Genomic DNA, 17,607 nt, shown 5'->3' with positions numbered 1-17,607 from the left:
ACTGCATTTTCTCCTTAAATTTCTAATTCTCATCAAAGCTGATATAATTCATTCACTTAGGATGAGAGACTCAAAATCGTCTCTGACTTCCTCTGTGCTAACTTTTGTCACCATATATTTATTTTATTAAAAATTTATTATAAAGTTGTTCACAATAATTGGATCACATTCAATATTTCAACACCAATCTCAGCACCATTACACCTTCCCATCACCAGTATTTCGAAGTTTCCCATCACCACTCAAGTCTCCCACAGGCAGATGCTAGATAATTTATTCTGAATTGCTTGTTATGAATAGTACAAGATGTCTGTAAGGGTCTATCTTAAGTGATTCAACAATAACAACAACAACAAAAAAGAGTATGATGTTTCACGTGGCAGCAGAAGTGGCTGTGTGCTCCTGGGATCATAAAAATTTAAATAATTGGGGTCCGGAGCCATCCTTGCAGCGAGCTGATTGGCTGGAGATGATGTGTGAGTCTCTGGATTCTGGCCATTAATGTGCTTAAATAGCAGCCGGAGGCAGCTCGTAGGCATGACAGCCGGGACCCTAAAGGTGGGGAGACGGGAAGTGGCAGCCAGTCTCGCCCAGTGAGGCCTAATGCTTTGAGTTTCTGGTCCCATGGTCCCACATACCTGACTTTTTCAGTGGATTTTCTCTCCTGCATGCCACTATATTTTTTAATGATATTTTTATGTCCCTTTCTGTTATCAATTCATTCATTTCCTTTCTTTAATCATAACTGATTAAAATTAACTGTAAAACTCAGACTGTTTGTCTTAAATGCCCCTTTGTTTGCTTTCAAGATTATTATGATTTTACCCTGTCCTTACTTCCCATTATTCAAAATAAATGATTTTTACTCCCCTACTATACTTTTCAAAATAAATATTTTGTTAAGCTTTACTTTTTTGTCATTTTTTTTCTTCAGATTTTTCTTCACTAAAGTCTTTTGAAGGGAATGAGCTTGGTATATTTGAGATTAATTTACTTTTTAGAGAAGGAATGAGAAGAGTGGTAAACAAAATCAAGTTTAGTGATAGCCAAATTAAGTTTGGACTTTGTGGATAATGTAAGAAGTTTGGGTTTGATTTTTAAGTACAACTATAAAATACTCAGAGTTCATTATCTAATTTATGCTTTTAAAATGCTTCTCTGGAGGGTTGGAGAGATAGGACAGTGGGGAGAGTGTTTGAGTGTTTGCCTTGCACACAGTAGATCCAGATTCAATTCCCAGCATATCATATGGGCCACCAAACACCACCAGGAGTGATTCCTGAGTGCTGAGTTAGGAATAACCCCTGAGCATTGCTGGCTTCACCAGTACAAAAAAAAAAAAAAAAAGAAAGAAAAAGAAACAACCAAACACCTAAAATATAAAATAAGTTAATAAAATACTTCCCTGGTTATTTGTAGAGACAAGAGTAGCTGGAACTGAGGTTGGAAACAGTAATCTAGAGAAGAAATGAAGAGGGAGGAAGATACTGGGTAAAATGCTAAGAATTTAGAACTTATTTTCATGGATGAATCAAAATGTTATTGCTGATTGTGGTTAGGTGTAAATCAGTATGGGAGGGGGATGTGAAGGATGTAACTTGGGCATTTAGTTTGAGCACTTCCATAGCGATATGTATCTAATTGCAAAAGTCACGAGAGAGGGTGGGAGGAAAGCACGGGGCTGGTCTGGGGGGCCTGGGAACAGAAATAAAATTGTGGTTAAGATGACTATAGAAACTCTTAGCAATTTAAGTGAAGTGTTGAGTAGGCACTGAATATGGGAAACTGGAGAGTTCAGGGTAGCTGTTGGGGCCAGAGATTAAAATCTAGAGCTTAAAAATGTGTGTAAAGAGTTCTTGAGATCATTTAAGGATGAACTTAGCCAGCACAGAAGGCTGTGCCTTTTTATCTCACCTATGAGGGCTGTGATGCTGTGAATCTATTTTCTAAGTATTCATGGAGTGCTTCTCTGTTTAGATACTGAAGCAAGTGCTTAGTCTATTTTGCTTAATATTTTGCTTAGTCTGTTTAAAATTAATAATTTAATATTGACAACACAGTCATGCTTACATTCTTTTCTTCTTTTTGGGTCACATCTGGTGATGCACAGGGGTTACTCTTGGCTCATGCACTCAGGAATTACTCCTGGGGGTGCTCGGGGGACCATATGGGATACTGGGAATCTAACCTGGGTCGGCCGCAAACTCCCTACCTGCTGTGCCACTGCTCCAGCCCCGCCATTCTTATATTCTTACAGGGGAAGGTAGTATATAGTAAACATAATACTTCTAGCATTATCAGAGGTTGTGAAATGCTGATGAGAAGAAGAAAGTGTGGACTGCCGGAGTAAGGAAACAGTGAAGATTGAGTGGTAGATAATTAATTTTACTTGCTAACAAAGAAAATTGTAATTTACTGTATGTTCCCACTGCAGAATCAAATTTGTTTTAAGAACGATCACTGTCACTGTCATCCCGTTGCTCATTGATTTGCTTGAGTGGGCACCAGTAATGTCTCCATTGTGAGACTTGTTACTGTTTTTGGCATATCGAATATGCCACAGGTAGCTTGCCAGGCTCTGCCGTGTGGGTGAGATACTCTCCGTAGCTTGTCGGGCTCTCCAAGAGGGGCAGAGGAATCGAACCCAGGTCAGCCGCATGAAAGGCAAACGCCCTACTTGCTGTGCTATTGCTCCAACCCTTTAAGAACGATACAAGAAAAATACTAAATCTGTGATTTGTTCGTTGGGGACCACACCCTGCGGTGCCTGAGGGCGACTCTGGTGTGGTGCTGAGAGGACCCCAGTGCCGAGTACTGGCTGGAGCCTTCCCACACTGAAGCATACAGCCCTGCTTTTCCAGTTACCTTCCAGGCTGAGTTTCTAAGAAAACTTTCTCCTATTTTTGAATTAAATGTGCTTTATCTTTGCTTACTGATTTCTTTCTTTTTTTCCCCTTTTTTTGCTTTTTGGGTCACACCGGTGATACACAGGAGTTACGCCTGGATTTCCACTCAGGAATTACTCCTGGAGGTGCTGGGGGGTGGGGGGACCATATGGGATGCTGGGAATCGAACCTGGGTCAGCCGCCTGCAGCTACTATTGCTCCAGCCTTTCATTGCTTACTGATTTATTTCTAAATATAGTAAAAGAAAACTGATATTTTGGAGGAAAAGTGAGTGTACTTCTTCCTTGTAATGCTTTAAAGCATATGGTGTGGAACAAAAAAACTTTTTAGGTTATTTGTAGTAACAGTTCTAAATGTCTGTGTTAAAAGGCTTGATAGTTCTGAAATGGATCACAGTGAGAATGAGGATTACACGATATCTTCGCCTTTGCCGGGAAAAAAAAATGACAAGAGAGGAGACGACTCTGATCTTGTAAGGGTGAGATACTTGGTTTGATTTTATAATAATTTTAATAATTTAACTATAAATTTTTCTAGAGAGCTGCTCAAATCTGACATTTGATTTTCTGTGATTTTAATCACAAATTGAGTTTATAATTACCTTCCACATGTAATTGAAATATACGGAATCTTTGTTTCTTGCATTCTAATAAGTTGGCCTTTACATTTTAGGTTTTTGTGATCAAACATGACAGCTCCATACTCAAAACTGTGAACAAAAACACCTCAAAAACAAAGCCATTTAGGCTTATTCCCAAAATTGGGGGACATATTGTTTAAAGTAAATGTTTTTATTCATTTGTTTGGTTGGTTTTAGTTATATTTGGCCATGGTTGGCAGTGCTCAGGAGTTCCACCTGTCTTGGTGGAGTCATCCCTGGCAATGTGTAGGAGATCATGCTAAGCAGAGTATGGGCCCTCTAGCTAGCAAAGTATACATTTAGCCTGTTGCGCTGTCCCTTTGGCCTTAAAGTTGAGTTCTTGAACCAGTTTTTTAAGTAGGGTCCTCCCCAGTGTGCTCAGGAAGGTCTTCCTGCTGCACTTCCTGGTGTTGTCAGCCTTCAGGCAACCTGATGGTGATGCTCCTTAGCCCTCCCATAGATGCTGGAGATGAGCCCAGAGGAAGCACTTCCACCTTTTTGTGCTTTGTACCCCAATTCCTTGGACTTTAATAAGTGCCTGGTAAAGATAGGAAATACTATCTACTTTTCATAAAGTAGACCTTATTTAATTTTGAAATCTATTAGCAAAGACAAAAATGTGGGTTAACAAATGTTAACATTAGCAAATGTCATTTCAAGACATATATGTTAGTTTTTTGCAGATAGAGAATACAGGTTTTCCAACGTAAGGTGATGGCCTGAATACTTTTGACTTTGTAGGTAGTGTTAAACATTTCTTGAGTAAAATGTGGATTCGTTTACTGGTATGGTTTATTAGAATAAGTGAATTAGCAGAGATGAGCTGCTCTGCTGGTTTTTTGTTGCTATAATGAATAATATTTTTATTGATTGCAAGAGTGATGAGTCAATACATTTAAGTCTACATCATTATATGTGGAAAATTGTTAATAAGTTTTATTTTTGTAAAATATTACCATACTTTTTGTTTTACACTGACCCAACATATATATCCAAAGAGGCTTAAATTATTTTCAGTTGTTTTCAAGTTTCTCCAGTGATTTATTTTGCCAGATTATTATTGTTTCTCTGTTTAAAAAAAAAATTAAAACTCTAGAGTCATTCTAACTCCTTACTATATACTAAAAATTTTTTTTTTTTGGGTCACACACGGCGATGCACAGGGATTACTCCTGACTTTGCACTCAGGAATTACTCCTGGTGGTGCTCGGGGGACCATATGGGAATCGAACCCGGTTGAGCCACATGGAAAGCAAACGCCCTACCTGCTGTGCTATTGCTCCAGCCCCGTATATACTATAAATTTTGATTTTTATTGGTTGTTAAAAAAATTTACCCAAACAGAATTAAAAATTGATTACTGTTCCAGAAAGGAGTTCTGTTGCCTGGATTTATAGATGAGAGCCCTTGAGTTGGAAAAGGCATTTGTGTCTTCTCAGCCTGCTTCTCAAGTAGAGGAGTGCAGGACTCTTATTATCACTCATGACACGTGTTACCATGTGCTGCGACACTAGCGCCTTGAATGGACAGTTGAGAAGTTCATCTTGTTGGAAGATCAATGAGCGCACCCATTCTCACATGCATGTTCTGTCCCCACTTCAGTGCCCCACCCTCATTGTGAGGAACAGTATTTCTAGTTTTTAAATATTTTTCTCCTATACATTATATGTGTGCTTCTAATATTTCATTTATAAGTATTGTTTTTCCTGGTGCAGGGCTCGGCACGTGCAAGGCGAGAACTGTCATGAGTCTGTATTCCCTGCCTGCTGGAGAAATGTAGAGCAAAGCTTCTTTTTAAAAAATACTTTTAGGGGCTGGAGCGATAGCACAGTGGGTAGGGCATTTGCCTTGCATGCGGCTGACCCGGGTTCGATCCCCAGCATCCCATATGGTCCCCTGAGCACCGCCAGGAGTAATTCCTGAGTGCAGAGCCAGGAGATATGAGATATCTATCTATCTATATATATATATATATATGAATGATTATATGGATGCCTTTTGCTGTTTTGTGTAACATTGATTGCATCAGTTTTTAAAATCAGCTAGTTTCAACTGGAAAATACTTTAAATGGTGAGTGTTATGAGATAGAAATTCAATTTATTTTTTATGCAAAATGCGCTTTTATTTTTTATTTTTAATTTTTTTAAAAATTAAATTTTTTTTTATTGAATCACCATGTGGAAAGTTACAAAGCTTTCAGATTTAAGTCTCAGTCATAGAATGCTCGAACACCCATCCCTTCACCAGTGCACATATTCCACCACCAAGAGTCACAGTATACCTCCCTCCTCCCCCCTCCCCAGCCCTCACCCCGCCTATGTAACTGATAAATTTCACTTTACTTTCACTTTACTTTGATTACATTCAATATTTCAACAAAAAACTCACTATTATTGTTTGGATTTAGAAATTCAATTTAAAGGCCAGTAGATACCATCTTGTTTGCATTCCACCAGCTTCGCTTTAAATTATTCTTAAATATTCAAATATTAACAGACAACATACTTCCTCCTCAGTTTTATAGGCTCTAATAAATAAAATTCAACTAGAATATGTAAAATCTAGGAAACTAGATTATAGTATTGTCAAAAAGACATTTTATATTTACCACCAGCCTTTTCCAGAACATAAGGAATTCAGACATCTTTTCAGATGTTTGAACACAAAATGAATTGCAGTACTTAAAATTAGGTGTGATTTCCAATATAAAAATCAATTGTAGGACTCAACCCCACTCTCTGGATATTAGAATTTTATTATATTTATTGCTCACGTATTTTAATATACTGTACCAGTATGTCAAATAATAGAAATACAGAATAATCTCAGATCTTGACAAAAAGATACAAATAAAATTTGAAATCCATTCCTGACAAATATGAATTCTTAAGCTAATACCAGAAGGTTATTTCCTTAACACTGAAAGTTTTCTCTGTTAAATCAGTAATCATGGGAAATATTCTTATATAAGTAGGGGCTGGACATATGGCACCGTGGGTAGGGCATTGCCTTGCATGCAGCTGACCTGGGTTTGATCCCTGCCACCCCATATGCCCTGCAGCCCTGCCAGAAGTGATTCCTGACCTGAGACAGAGCCAGGAGTAAGCCATGAGCACTGCTGGGTGTGGTCCAGAAAAAAGAAACAAAACAAGCAACCTATTAGGTTGTTATTTAAGTGGCACTTATTTCTTAATTCAGTTATTTAAAATTGTTCTATTTTATTTTATTTTATTTTTTTGCTTTCTGGGTCACACCCAGGGGTGCACAGGGGTTATTCCTAGATCTGCGGTCAGGAATTACTCCTGGCAGTGGTGAGGGGACGATATGAGATGCTGGGATTCAAACCCGGGTTAGCCATGTACAAAGCAAGTGTCCTACCCTGTGCTATCGGTCCAGCCCCAACACAACTATCAATTAAGTGTCAATAACAGGGGCTGGAGCGATAGCACAGTGGGTAGGGCGTTTGCCTTGCACGTGGCCAACCCGGGTTCAAATCCCAGCATCCCATATGGTCCCCTGAGCACCGCCAGGGGTGATTCCTGAGTGCATGAGCCAGGAGTGACCCCTGTGTATTGCTGGGTGTGACCCAAAAAGCAAAAAAAAAAAAGTGTCAATAACAGCTGTCAGTTAAGTATCAAGAACTTTTTTCACAGACTGGCAGTGATCCAGAACTAGCAATTAAAAACCCCTTATGATCCCCTAGGCACAGCCAGGAGTAATCCCTAATCATGTCAGGGTGTTTTCCAGAAATCAGAAGAATTACGGAAATAAAAACTGGTTAAAGGACTAAAACTCTTATAAAGAAATAATATTAAGAGTATAATACCAACAGCATAATTAGGCCGTGTGCAGACAGGAAATGCTAATGACTAAACAAAATTAGAATGATTAACACTGATTTTAAAGAGTTAGTAAAAACTTTGAAAACACTGGGGCTGGATAGTACAGTGGGTAGGGTGTTTGCCTTGCATATGGCTGACCCAAATCAGTCCTCAGCATTCCGTATATTCCCTTGAGCACTGCCAGAAGTAATACCTGAGTTCAGAGCCAGCATAACTTAGCCCTGAGCATTGCCCGGAATTGATCCAAAAAGCCAAAAAAAAAAAAAAGTGAGAGAAAATGAAAATCAACATGTATTTGGTTCATGTGTGTCTTAATAGTATAACTAAAGTGAATATCGTATTTTTAATTATTCAAAATGTGTACAATAATAATTTTTTGTTTTAAATTGTGATTCTTATTCATAGTCTGAATTGGACAAGCCTAGAAGTCGGAAAAAAACAAGTGTCACAGATTCAGAAGAAAAACTAGGTATGGATGACCTGACTAAGTTGGTACAGGAACCGAAGCCTAAAGGCAGTCAGCGTGGCCGGAAAAGAGGCCACACGACCTCCGAGTCAGATGAGCAACAGTGGCCTGAGGAGAAAAGACTCAAGGAAGATCTGTTAGAAAATGAGGATGAACAGAATAGTCCGCCAAAAAAAGGTAAAAGAGGTCGACCACCCAAACCTCTTGGTGGAGGCACACCAAAAGAAGAGTCCACAATAAAAACTTCTAAGAAAGGAAGCAGGAAAAAACCTGGACCTTCCACAGCAGAAGAGGAGGAGGAAGAAGAAAGACAGAGTGGAAACCCAGAGCAGAAGTCCAAGAGTAAACAGCACCGAACGTCGAGGAGAGCCCTGCCGAGGTAAGTGTCCGTAACTCTAAACTTCGTGTGTTTAGTTTCTCCATTGTAAATCATAACTTGATGCTATCCACATTTGGGTCTTCCCCAAAGCAGAGCAGAATCTCCTGAAACTAGTGCAGTTGAATCCACACAGTCCACACCACAGAAAGGACGAGGAAGACCATCAAAAACGCCATCACCATCACAACCAAAAAAAAATGTGTAAGTTGTAAATAATATTAAATTTCAAGCCAATTTAAAATTATTTTGCAAAAGTTCATAAATTTTTAAATATACATAGGGCTGTATTTAAATTCTGTATACTTAAGCCCCAGTACACTAGGTAAGGTAAAATTTTAATAAACTTACCTATGTGATTAACATACTAATTAACCCTCTGGTAACATTTATTTAGGAAAACCTTTATATAAATGGATACCAGACAATTTACTACTTATTATATGTACTTTGTGGTACCTAAAGAGATAACCACAGCATATTAACTAAATTGCTTGTTTATTGTACATTACAGTTTTTCTTCATCTCTCACCTCATCAATTTTAACTTAAAAAATTAGGGGGCAGAATAATAGCACAGCAGGTAGGGTCTTGCACACTACCAACCCAGGTTCTATCCCTGGCATCCTATATGGTCCCCCAGTACCACCAGGAGTGAGTGATTTCTAAGTATTGCTGGGTATGGCCCAGCTCCAACTAACCCCACCCTAAAAAAGCTTTATCAGTCTTACGTGTTCATTGAACTTTATTATATAGGAAAACAATAGGTTAATTTTTCTTAAAATACATCCATAGAAATGTGTCACATGTTGATTTTAGGTTTTGATGTTCCTGTTGCACATCTTTACATAGAATTTTGAGTGGCTACACAAACATATTTAAAGAGTTAAAATAGCAAACCTCTGTTCAAAATTTATCATGTGACAGGAGCATCAATATTGTAATTTGCAGACTTGGCACCATTTTTCTCTTTAGTTTTCTTTGTGCATATAGAGTGGTACACCTATTCAAATTCTGCTGGCACATTTCTATTAGAAATTCTGCATTTTTTCTGAGTAATATATAATGACATCATTAGCTTGACTTTTCAGAGTTAATCAGCACACCTTGGTTAAGTACTTAGTTCTTAGTTCCGGATTGGAGAGCTAGCATGTTATACTGAGTGCATGCTTTCATGTACCAGGGCAAGGGTTGATCCTGGCACTACATGGATCCCCAAACAGTGGGGATATGAGCCTGAGAACAGAGCTGCTTGGTCCCTGGGCGTCACTAGATGTGGCCCCAAGACAAAACTAAATAACTAGTTATCTTAGAGATTTTTTCTCTTTTATGTATTCCACAAGCGGAAAATTTGCCTGAATGCCTAGCCACTAGTTCATGCTGCCTTTCATTTAATTTTTCCCTCTAGTGAAAAGGAAAGGTAAGTATATTTTTGAGAATTTCATAAATATGTTAGGATTCAAACAGGGAAAATTGTTCTTTAAAAAATCTCTTAAGGGATATCAAATTTCCACTATTTATTTTGCAATAATAAAATAGCAAGGGATCTTTTGGGCTCATAACTTTAATTGTGTATTTATATCTGAACTTAAATGCTTATCACTTTATGAAATTATCTAGTCCTCTCATATCAATATTCTAAAGCAAATAAATAATTTTTAAAAATCAGTATGTAAAGAGATTCTACCTAAGTAATTTACCTATCCCTCATACGGACGCTCCTCCTTTTTAAATTTTATTTGTGTTCTGACCTCAAGTGAAATTAAGAAAGAAAAAATATGTATTTTTTCCATCTAATTCCTGTGTTTGGTTAATCCTGAAAAACGAATAAAGTGAAAGAATTGGATTTGATCATGGATTAAATATTATGTATTTTAAGCTTATAGAATTGGTAAGCTGTATTCCTTATTAAAAACCAAGAGGGATATTTTTGATTAAATACATCATCATATATTTTAGATTACTTCCCTGTTTCCAAGAACAGAAGCTAAGAAACCTAGGCTCTATGACATGCTGTCATTAAATAATCACATTAATGTGGAATTAGAAATTAACTGATTTGTCATATGCCTTGGAAGGGAAAAAGTAGAGACCTTTAAGAGAATGTAGGGGGAGAATCCGTAGTTTTATCATTGGAAAATAGTGCATTGGTTCCATGACGAGTATAAGAATTAGTAAGGTTCTGAAATAGGAAAAATCTTGGCAATTTTTTTTTTTTTAAATTTGAAATAGGCTAGGGTTTGCTGGATTATGATGGGGAATTGGGTAGTGGGTAGACGTAAGAGATGACAGATGAGGTCTTTAAGACCTTATACTATGTTAAGGAGGTTTAGAAAATTATTCAAACTTCAGTGGGACATAGTATAATTCTATACTTTTTTTTTTTTAAAAGATTACTTTGTAAAGAGCAGAAACAGATGGGATGGGGCTGGAAGAATGTAGTAGAAATGAAGGTGGAGAGACGTGACTGGACTTGAGATTTCTAAGTGGGATCTGTAGGGCTAGGTGAAGATGATACACTGTTAAAAGAGAAGCCACTTTTTCTTTGAGCAGTTCAGTCAATGTCCATGTCTTTCACTGAGTTAAGAAAGATAGAAGGAAGGGCAGATTTGGGGTTATGTTTCAAAATTCTTCATGGGTTATCTTTATTCTTTAGTAGGTAAGTAACACTTTGTGAGAGTCCAAGATTAGACACTGATTTAGGGGGTCAGAGTATCAAAAAGTGTTGTTGTTAGGTAATTGAGGATAATGATGTTAATGAGAATTCATGCGATGTTTAAAGGCACTTCCTCTAATGAGGTAATCTCCTCTTAAAGATGGAAATGCTCACTTTGTTTTACATGTATTTTTCTCTAGCCGAGTAGGACGCTCCAAACAAGCAGCTACTAAAGAAAACGATTCAAGTGAAGAAGTCGATGTGTTTCAGGGCAGCTCTCCTGTCAATGACGATATTCCACAGGAAGAAACAGAGGAAGAGGAAGTTTCTACAGTAAGTGTATGTACCACAGGTCATGTATGAGACAGTACAGAGTATAAAAACTGAGCTGATGAATATTTGCTTAGATGCATTTAGCACTTACTGATTCTTAGCAATTTCTAAGTATTTTTCTCCATTAGTTTGTGGTGGTTTTTTGGTTTTGGTTTTCAATATCAGCAAGGATAAGTAGGAAATATCTTTCACGAAAACCTAAAACTAGGGGCCAGAGCGATAGCACAGCGGGTAGGATGTTCGCCTTGCACGCGGCCGACCCGGGTTCGATCCCCGGCATACCATATGGTCCCCCAAGCACTGCCAGGAGTAATTCCTGAGTGCAAAGCCAGGAGAAACCCCTGAGCATTGCTGGGTGTGACCCAAAAAGAAAAAAAGAAAAAAAAGAAAACCTAAAACTAAATGAAAATAAATAGTATGCAATCTACTGAAAGTGTGGTTAAAACTGAGCATGATGGGCCAGGGACGTGGCTCTGCCTTTGAGCTCTTGACCTGCATATGAAGCCTCTTAAGTTTGATCCCTGGCCTGCAAAGATAGAACCAAACAAGTAGCCACTGATTGATATTTCAAGTATTTAAGTTGGATCTTGAATTTAACTTTCGAGTTATGTTACCAGTTAAATATACCCATTATGTTTTTTATAATGTTTTGAGTTTCACAGTAGAATCTCAGAGTTAGTCAAAGAGAATAAAATAATGTCTAATACACCTTTCAGAATTCATAAAGTTGGTAATAGACTTACAAAAAGTGGTAGAAATGGGCTCTACCTAAGAGACTTTTTTTTTTAAGTAACATACAACAAAACTCCTTAACACATCTTAGGTATTCCCTTTAAAAAAATATTATTTATAATACACTTTAGTAAGAGCTATTCTTATTGTCTGTTAATTGTAAGTCTTAGAATAAGCTCAACTAGCCATCTTTTCTGAGACATTTGTGTTCTGTCATCAGTTTTTACAGTTGTTCTTTGTCCCTTTCTCTGCCTGTCTCCAATCACTCTGCACTGGGGTTTATTATGTTGATGAGACCATGGAAACTATGCTGAATTGTAGTATCAAAGTAGCTGTGCAAATACTGTGCAAATATTCAAGGATTTGGGGAAATCTAAAAATGAGGTGTCTGAAGAATTCCACACGTGATACTTAGATTAAAAAAAAAAAGCTACACCATACATTAAATAAAACTCTACCTCTCACTAATACTGACTTTTTTTGAAGTCATATTTTACTTATATTAGTGATTGCCAGAAAGTATATCTAAATTTCAGATTATTTATATGTAGCTGATGGACTCAAAATATTCCCATAGACATGTTTAAGCCTCTGTGGTTACTGAATGTCAGATGTATCCTTTTTACCACAGAAATAAAAAATACTTGTTTTCTTAATAGTTATTAATAATAGCAGTAATAATATATGGTATTATTAGTAGTTTGGGGGCTTCCCCTGGTGGTACTTGGGGACCAGGGAATCTAACTGGCTCACTGTGCGCAGAGCAAGTGCCTTAAGCCCTGCACCGTGTCTCTCTGGCCCTTCTTCTTGGCTGTTCTGAGAAAGGTTCTTATGTGATCCCAAGGCAGAAAGTTTAAAGGAGAACATATTTAAGGAGAAAAAAAAAGGAACAAATAAGAACAGTTTGAATATTATTATTATTGTTCCCTGATACATGTGTGTCCATTTTAATTATCTGTTGACTTTTCTTTCAAGGTACGGCGGAGAAGTTCTAAAAGAGAAAGGCGATGAACAAGTGTAATTTATAACTTTCCATGTGAAAGCTTTGCAAAAAATACATTTTTTGTCAAGCTTGAGGCTGACTAAAGCCTTTGATGCACAAACTGGGACTCCTGAAGGTGGACAGTGGACCTTGCTTTGATGACCCCGTGTGTTTGTGGTCACACGCTTTAGCCATGTGCATTGGCGGTAACACTGACTTGAGAGTCTTGTGAAGGTTGTAGTGTGCTGTGGCTATTTAGATATGAACTAAAGAAACTTGTAAATATATATTTTCTTTTTTCAAATGTTTCTGACTTCTGAAGTGCTTGTATAGCTTTTATCTGCGGCTTTAAACTGACAGTCCTCAGCTGTTTATTGGATCTATTGATTTGAAGAGTTTGTTCGAATAGATCTGAAGCAGTGAACTGTTAGTGTTTGTATTTGTATTCTCTGCAATTTTACTGTGAAAAAATTTTCAACAAATGGTGTCATTTTCTTGATGTTGCTATTTGTTGGAGAGCTAAATGGTCTCTTTCCCTTGTGTATCTTACCTTAGTGTTTACTCCTGGCACCCTTAATCTTCAGAGGTGCTAAATTGTCTGCCATTACACCGGAAGAAGGCCTCTGATGGGAGGACCCCACATAAATTGTGAGATGGTCCTTTAAGTTGTTTATTTTACACCTCAGTATTGATCCCAGAATTTTCTGGCCTTTCATGACATTGAAAATGTTACGGAGAGAAATTTTAAATATTTTAATTTTAAAGAGTGTGTGTTATAAAATAATGTACTGAATTCTTTATCCCAATTGATCATCCCTTTTCAGTTTTTATTAATCTACTGTATCAATAAAATTCTGTAATTTGAATTAGATTTTAATAGTCTAGAATGTTATTGTGTATAGATATTTCCTGTTGAACATTATGTTCAGAAAATGCAAATTATTACACTATAATATAAAATCTGATATATACACGTTAGAAAAGTTGCAGTTCTCCATAACAGTGTAAAGTTAATCAGAAAGAGAAAATTTTATTGATGCAGTGTGTCTTTATAAAGATGTTCTTGAAAGCAAGTGTTTTGTATTTTATAGTGAGTTGCATGTTTATGAAAAAAAAAAGTGCTGAAAATGGGATGTGCTCTTTTCTGTAAATTCTTATTTAGCCATAGTATATGATAGATTGCCCCATAACAGAGTTTTCATCAAGAGTTTATTATTGTACTTTATTTTGGAGCCAAAAAATTGTTTTGGGGGAGGGTAAGGGTGGGAGTGATATGACCAGTTACATGAGCTACTGTAGTTTTCCCATTCTTAGAGACTTTGAATGGAATTCCACTTTGTCCAGATTGAGAAAAGTGGAAATTTATTTGGATATAGACCAAACTTTGATTCCCCCCTTCATTATAATCTGCAAACTATAGAAACAGATTACTTAAGGCATTATCCTTATACAGTTTTATAAACTGTATTTTAAACCAAAACATATAGATTACTACTTAATGCTTACATAAATTTACTTTAGAATTTCAGGTGCTTATTTTTTTTCTTTTTTTTCCCCCATTAAGTTTTAAAACCATCAGATAAAAAATCATATTCTAACTTATTAAACTTATTGCATTGAATAATGGAGCATTTTCATATAATACATCATATGTTTAAGGTATATTTCCAAGATTGATTATAATAGATGGGGGGATATAATAAAGAAACTACTATTTTGGAAAATGACATTTTACTATTTTCCAGTGTATATCACAATTGATATGATTATATTTCTTTTAAAGATTTCTTCATGTTTACGAAACAGCCTTTTACTTTTTAAAGAAATGTTTTAAACTGTGTCTTAATCTCTCATTGTTTATCTAGTATTCATTTACAACCATCTTGACACCAGTGCTTAGGGGAGGCTGCTACATATCAAGGCAGCTAATATGTAGCTGGACCAGGATATTGGTTTTTAAACTTTTTGTTAGCTCATTTCTCCCAAACACACTTTCTGTGTCAGCAGTACAAAGGCATGTTTTTAAATCTATAAAATAAAGAATAAGGGATAGCTTTGTATTTTTGTCATTGACTAAATTGCACCAGAAATGTTTATGAAAGTATATCTTTAAGACCATTTTATAAAACATAACAAAAATTATTGTGGAAGATTTTTATTTGCATGATCATAGTTAACCAAATTTCATCGCACATTAACCCTGTGCATCATTTCATAATAATATGTTCATTGTAGTTTTGTTCAATGCTGGTGAGTCTGTGATTTTACAACCTGTCTGTTCACTTTGGGGAAGATTATGATGTAAAATTTCCATTTTTCTGTAGAAAAGTAGGTGTAATATTGATCAAAGTTTTGATGTCCTGAGTCTTTATCTTGGGGGATTATCTTGTTATTATGTTTAAACTTAACATTTCATGTACTAACATTGAGAGAGCCACATACTTGACAGTAAAATTAAGTATGTACAAAACATTAATTGCTAGCAATGGTTAGCAAACTCTTCAGTGATAATGTTCATTTTGAAAATATGTACTGTATAAAATTAAGAAAATATTGAACTCACTGTAACAAGCTCCATTATGAAAACCTTATGACTCTTCAGTGAGGTTATTTTGCTGCACTATGTAGCAAATCTGTTTAATCTACATTATAATAAAATTTCTTGCTGCAGTGCAACAGGAAACTTTTTCAGTGATCTCCACTGTATATGTAAATTACAAATGTGGCTGTAAAACTTGTTCCAGGTATTAAAGGCTAAATTACTTTCTGTATCTTCTTATTACAACTTGTAAGTTTGATTTTTAAGATTTCCTTTTGCCCACTTAAAGAATGTCAGGAATTTAAGAATTTGTTTAACTTAGGCATATCTCCCTTACCACATAGTATTATGTCACCATAATGAACAATTGGTATTTAAGTAGATAACCAATTTTCATACACATTTTTGGACTTTCTGTGAAGTTGAATAAACATGAAAGCTAATATAATTGTTTATTTTATTTATATGATTCAGTATGTAATGGAATATGTTTACTAAATGTCTTAAGAAAGGTGCCATTTGATAATTTTATGTTTTAGAACCTTTGTTTCATGAAAAAGAAATGTGTTTTCAAGTAGCATTTTTCATACTTTTTGTTTACACTTCTTTCACAGAATCTTGTCTGACAGATTTATAAGCATTGATAAAGAATTACAGAACTGGAGGATATAAATGCAAAATATAAACCTCAAGATTAAGCACTAAGAAAATAAGTTGTTAGTTGCAGTTTTGTTGATTTGTTCAGCAAATACTGAGTTTCTACTGTTTGAAAGTCTGCTGTTTACAGAAGCTACAAGTATGATCAAGATTAAGTCACTGCCATTATGAGGCTTACTTTGACTATGGGGTTAGAAGGATAAAGAAATAATTAAATATGTAATTTCAGATGTGAAAAGGGCAATGAATAGTAAAGGAAACATTTACTAGAGACTATAAATGGAGGAGAAGCTCTTTTACGTGCTCTGGGACCTGTGTTAGTACATAAAATTTAAGATTATTATATCTTTGCATTTTTAGTATTTTGAATTTTGTTTTTATTTTAAAACTGAAAGATATTACATAGTAGCATTATGTATCTAGTAGTATCTAATATACATTACAGTATAAATTACAGGATACCTTCTGGGCATATGAAAATTAAATAGAACAGCTTCTCTAAATTTTTTTTTTATGGAACACCTTTTATAGTTACAAAATGTCACTTGACATCTGTAAAAATATTTCTTGCCTGTTTGTTGTGGTATAAATATACTTAACACCTTTTTCTTTCTTAGCTATAGTGTGATAAAATCTTTTCTGTCCTTTTATTTTCATTCTTTGTGTCTTTATTAAAATGTTTGTTGTATGGACGTTTTATATTTGTGTATGTTAATCCTATTACTTATGTTCTTTGTTTTTTATTTATTTTATTTTATTTTATTTTATTTTATTTTATTTTATTTTATTTTATTTGCTTTTGGGGTCACACCCGATGATGCACAGGGATTAGTCCTGGCTCTGCACTCAGGAATTACTCCTGGCGGTGTTGGGGAACCATATGGGATGCTTAGAATTGAACCCAGGTCTGCTGCATGTAAGGCAAACGCCCTATCCATTGTGCTATCACTCCAGCCCTGTTCTTTGTTTTTTAGAGTATTTGTAGACTATTTACTTTTAGTATAATTACCAAGAGTAGATTTTAAGTCTGCCATCTTGCTATTTTTACTTTATCTCTTTTCATTCCTTTATTTTCCCTTTGCTTTTGATATATTTTTTTTTTGACTCAGTAAATCACTAGATCTGTTTTATTTCTCTTTTAGCTTTTTGGTTACCTATATGATTCTATGTTTGGCTTATTAGAATGTGTTTTATTAATACTTTTACCACCTTTTGAACAATGCAAGAAATTTAATTCTTTGTTGCTACTGCTTTTTGCACTGCAGTTGTTAGAAATTTTGTAATTATACATGCCAGAGTGTTATTCAGTCAGTATTCTTTCTTGTTTAGATCCCTGTGTTTTCTCTTCTCACTTTCTTTTCAAATAGGTGCTTTGCCTTCATTCACTTTCCTTCAGACCGAAGAACTTTTAGTATTTCTCATAGTGTCAGTTCGGTGACACTTAACTGTCAGGTTTTGTTTGTTTGAAATGTTTTTAT

General features: G+C 35.8%; 1 protein-coding gene across 8 annotated transcripts in view; it reads left to right on the top strand.

Annotated features, from left to right (window-relative positions):
- PDS5B (PDS5 cohesin associated factor B) overlaps nt 1-15,704 on the top strand; it is a 171,030-nt gene extending 155,326 nt beyond the window's left edge. For 2 of the 8 annotated variants that reach the window (XM_055140522.1, XM_055140527.1), the window contains 5 exons: nt 3,276-3,384; nt 7,795-8,234; nt 8,325-8,435; nt 11,087-11,225; nt 12,927-15,704. In XM_055140522.1, coding sequence (XP_054996497.1) covers nt 3,276-3,384; nt 7,795-8,234; nt 8,325-8,435; nt 11,087-11,225; nt 12,927-12,962 — 835 coding nt within the window. In that variant the 3' untranslated portion in view covers nt 12,963-15,704. Of the gene's footprint in view, nt 1-3,275; nt 3,385-7,794; nt 8,235-8,324; nt 8,440-11,086; nt 11,226-12,926 lie in introns of those variants that run through there. The other 6 variants (XM_055140560.1, XM_055140551.1, XM_055140536.1 and 3 more) reach the window with 6 other exon arrangements.
- Nucleotides 15,705-17,607: the final 1,903 nt, after the last annotated feature.

This window comes from Sorex araneus, chromosome 1 (assembly GCF_027595985.1).
Source record: "Sorex araneus isolate mSorAra2 chromosome 1, mSorAra2.pri, whole genome shotgun sequence".
NCBI classification, from domain to species: domain Eukaryota; kingdom Metazoa; phylum Chordata; class Mammalia; order Eulipotyphla; family Soricidae; genus Sorex; species Sorex araneus.
The sequence above is the reverse complement of the archived record's forward strand: the minus strand, read 5'-3'. Positions and strand labels throughout refer to the sequence as shown.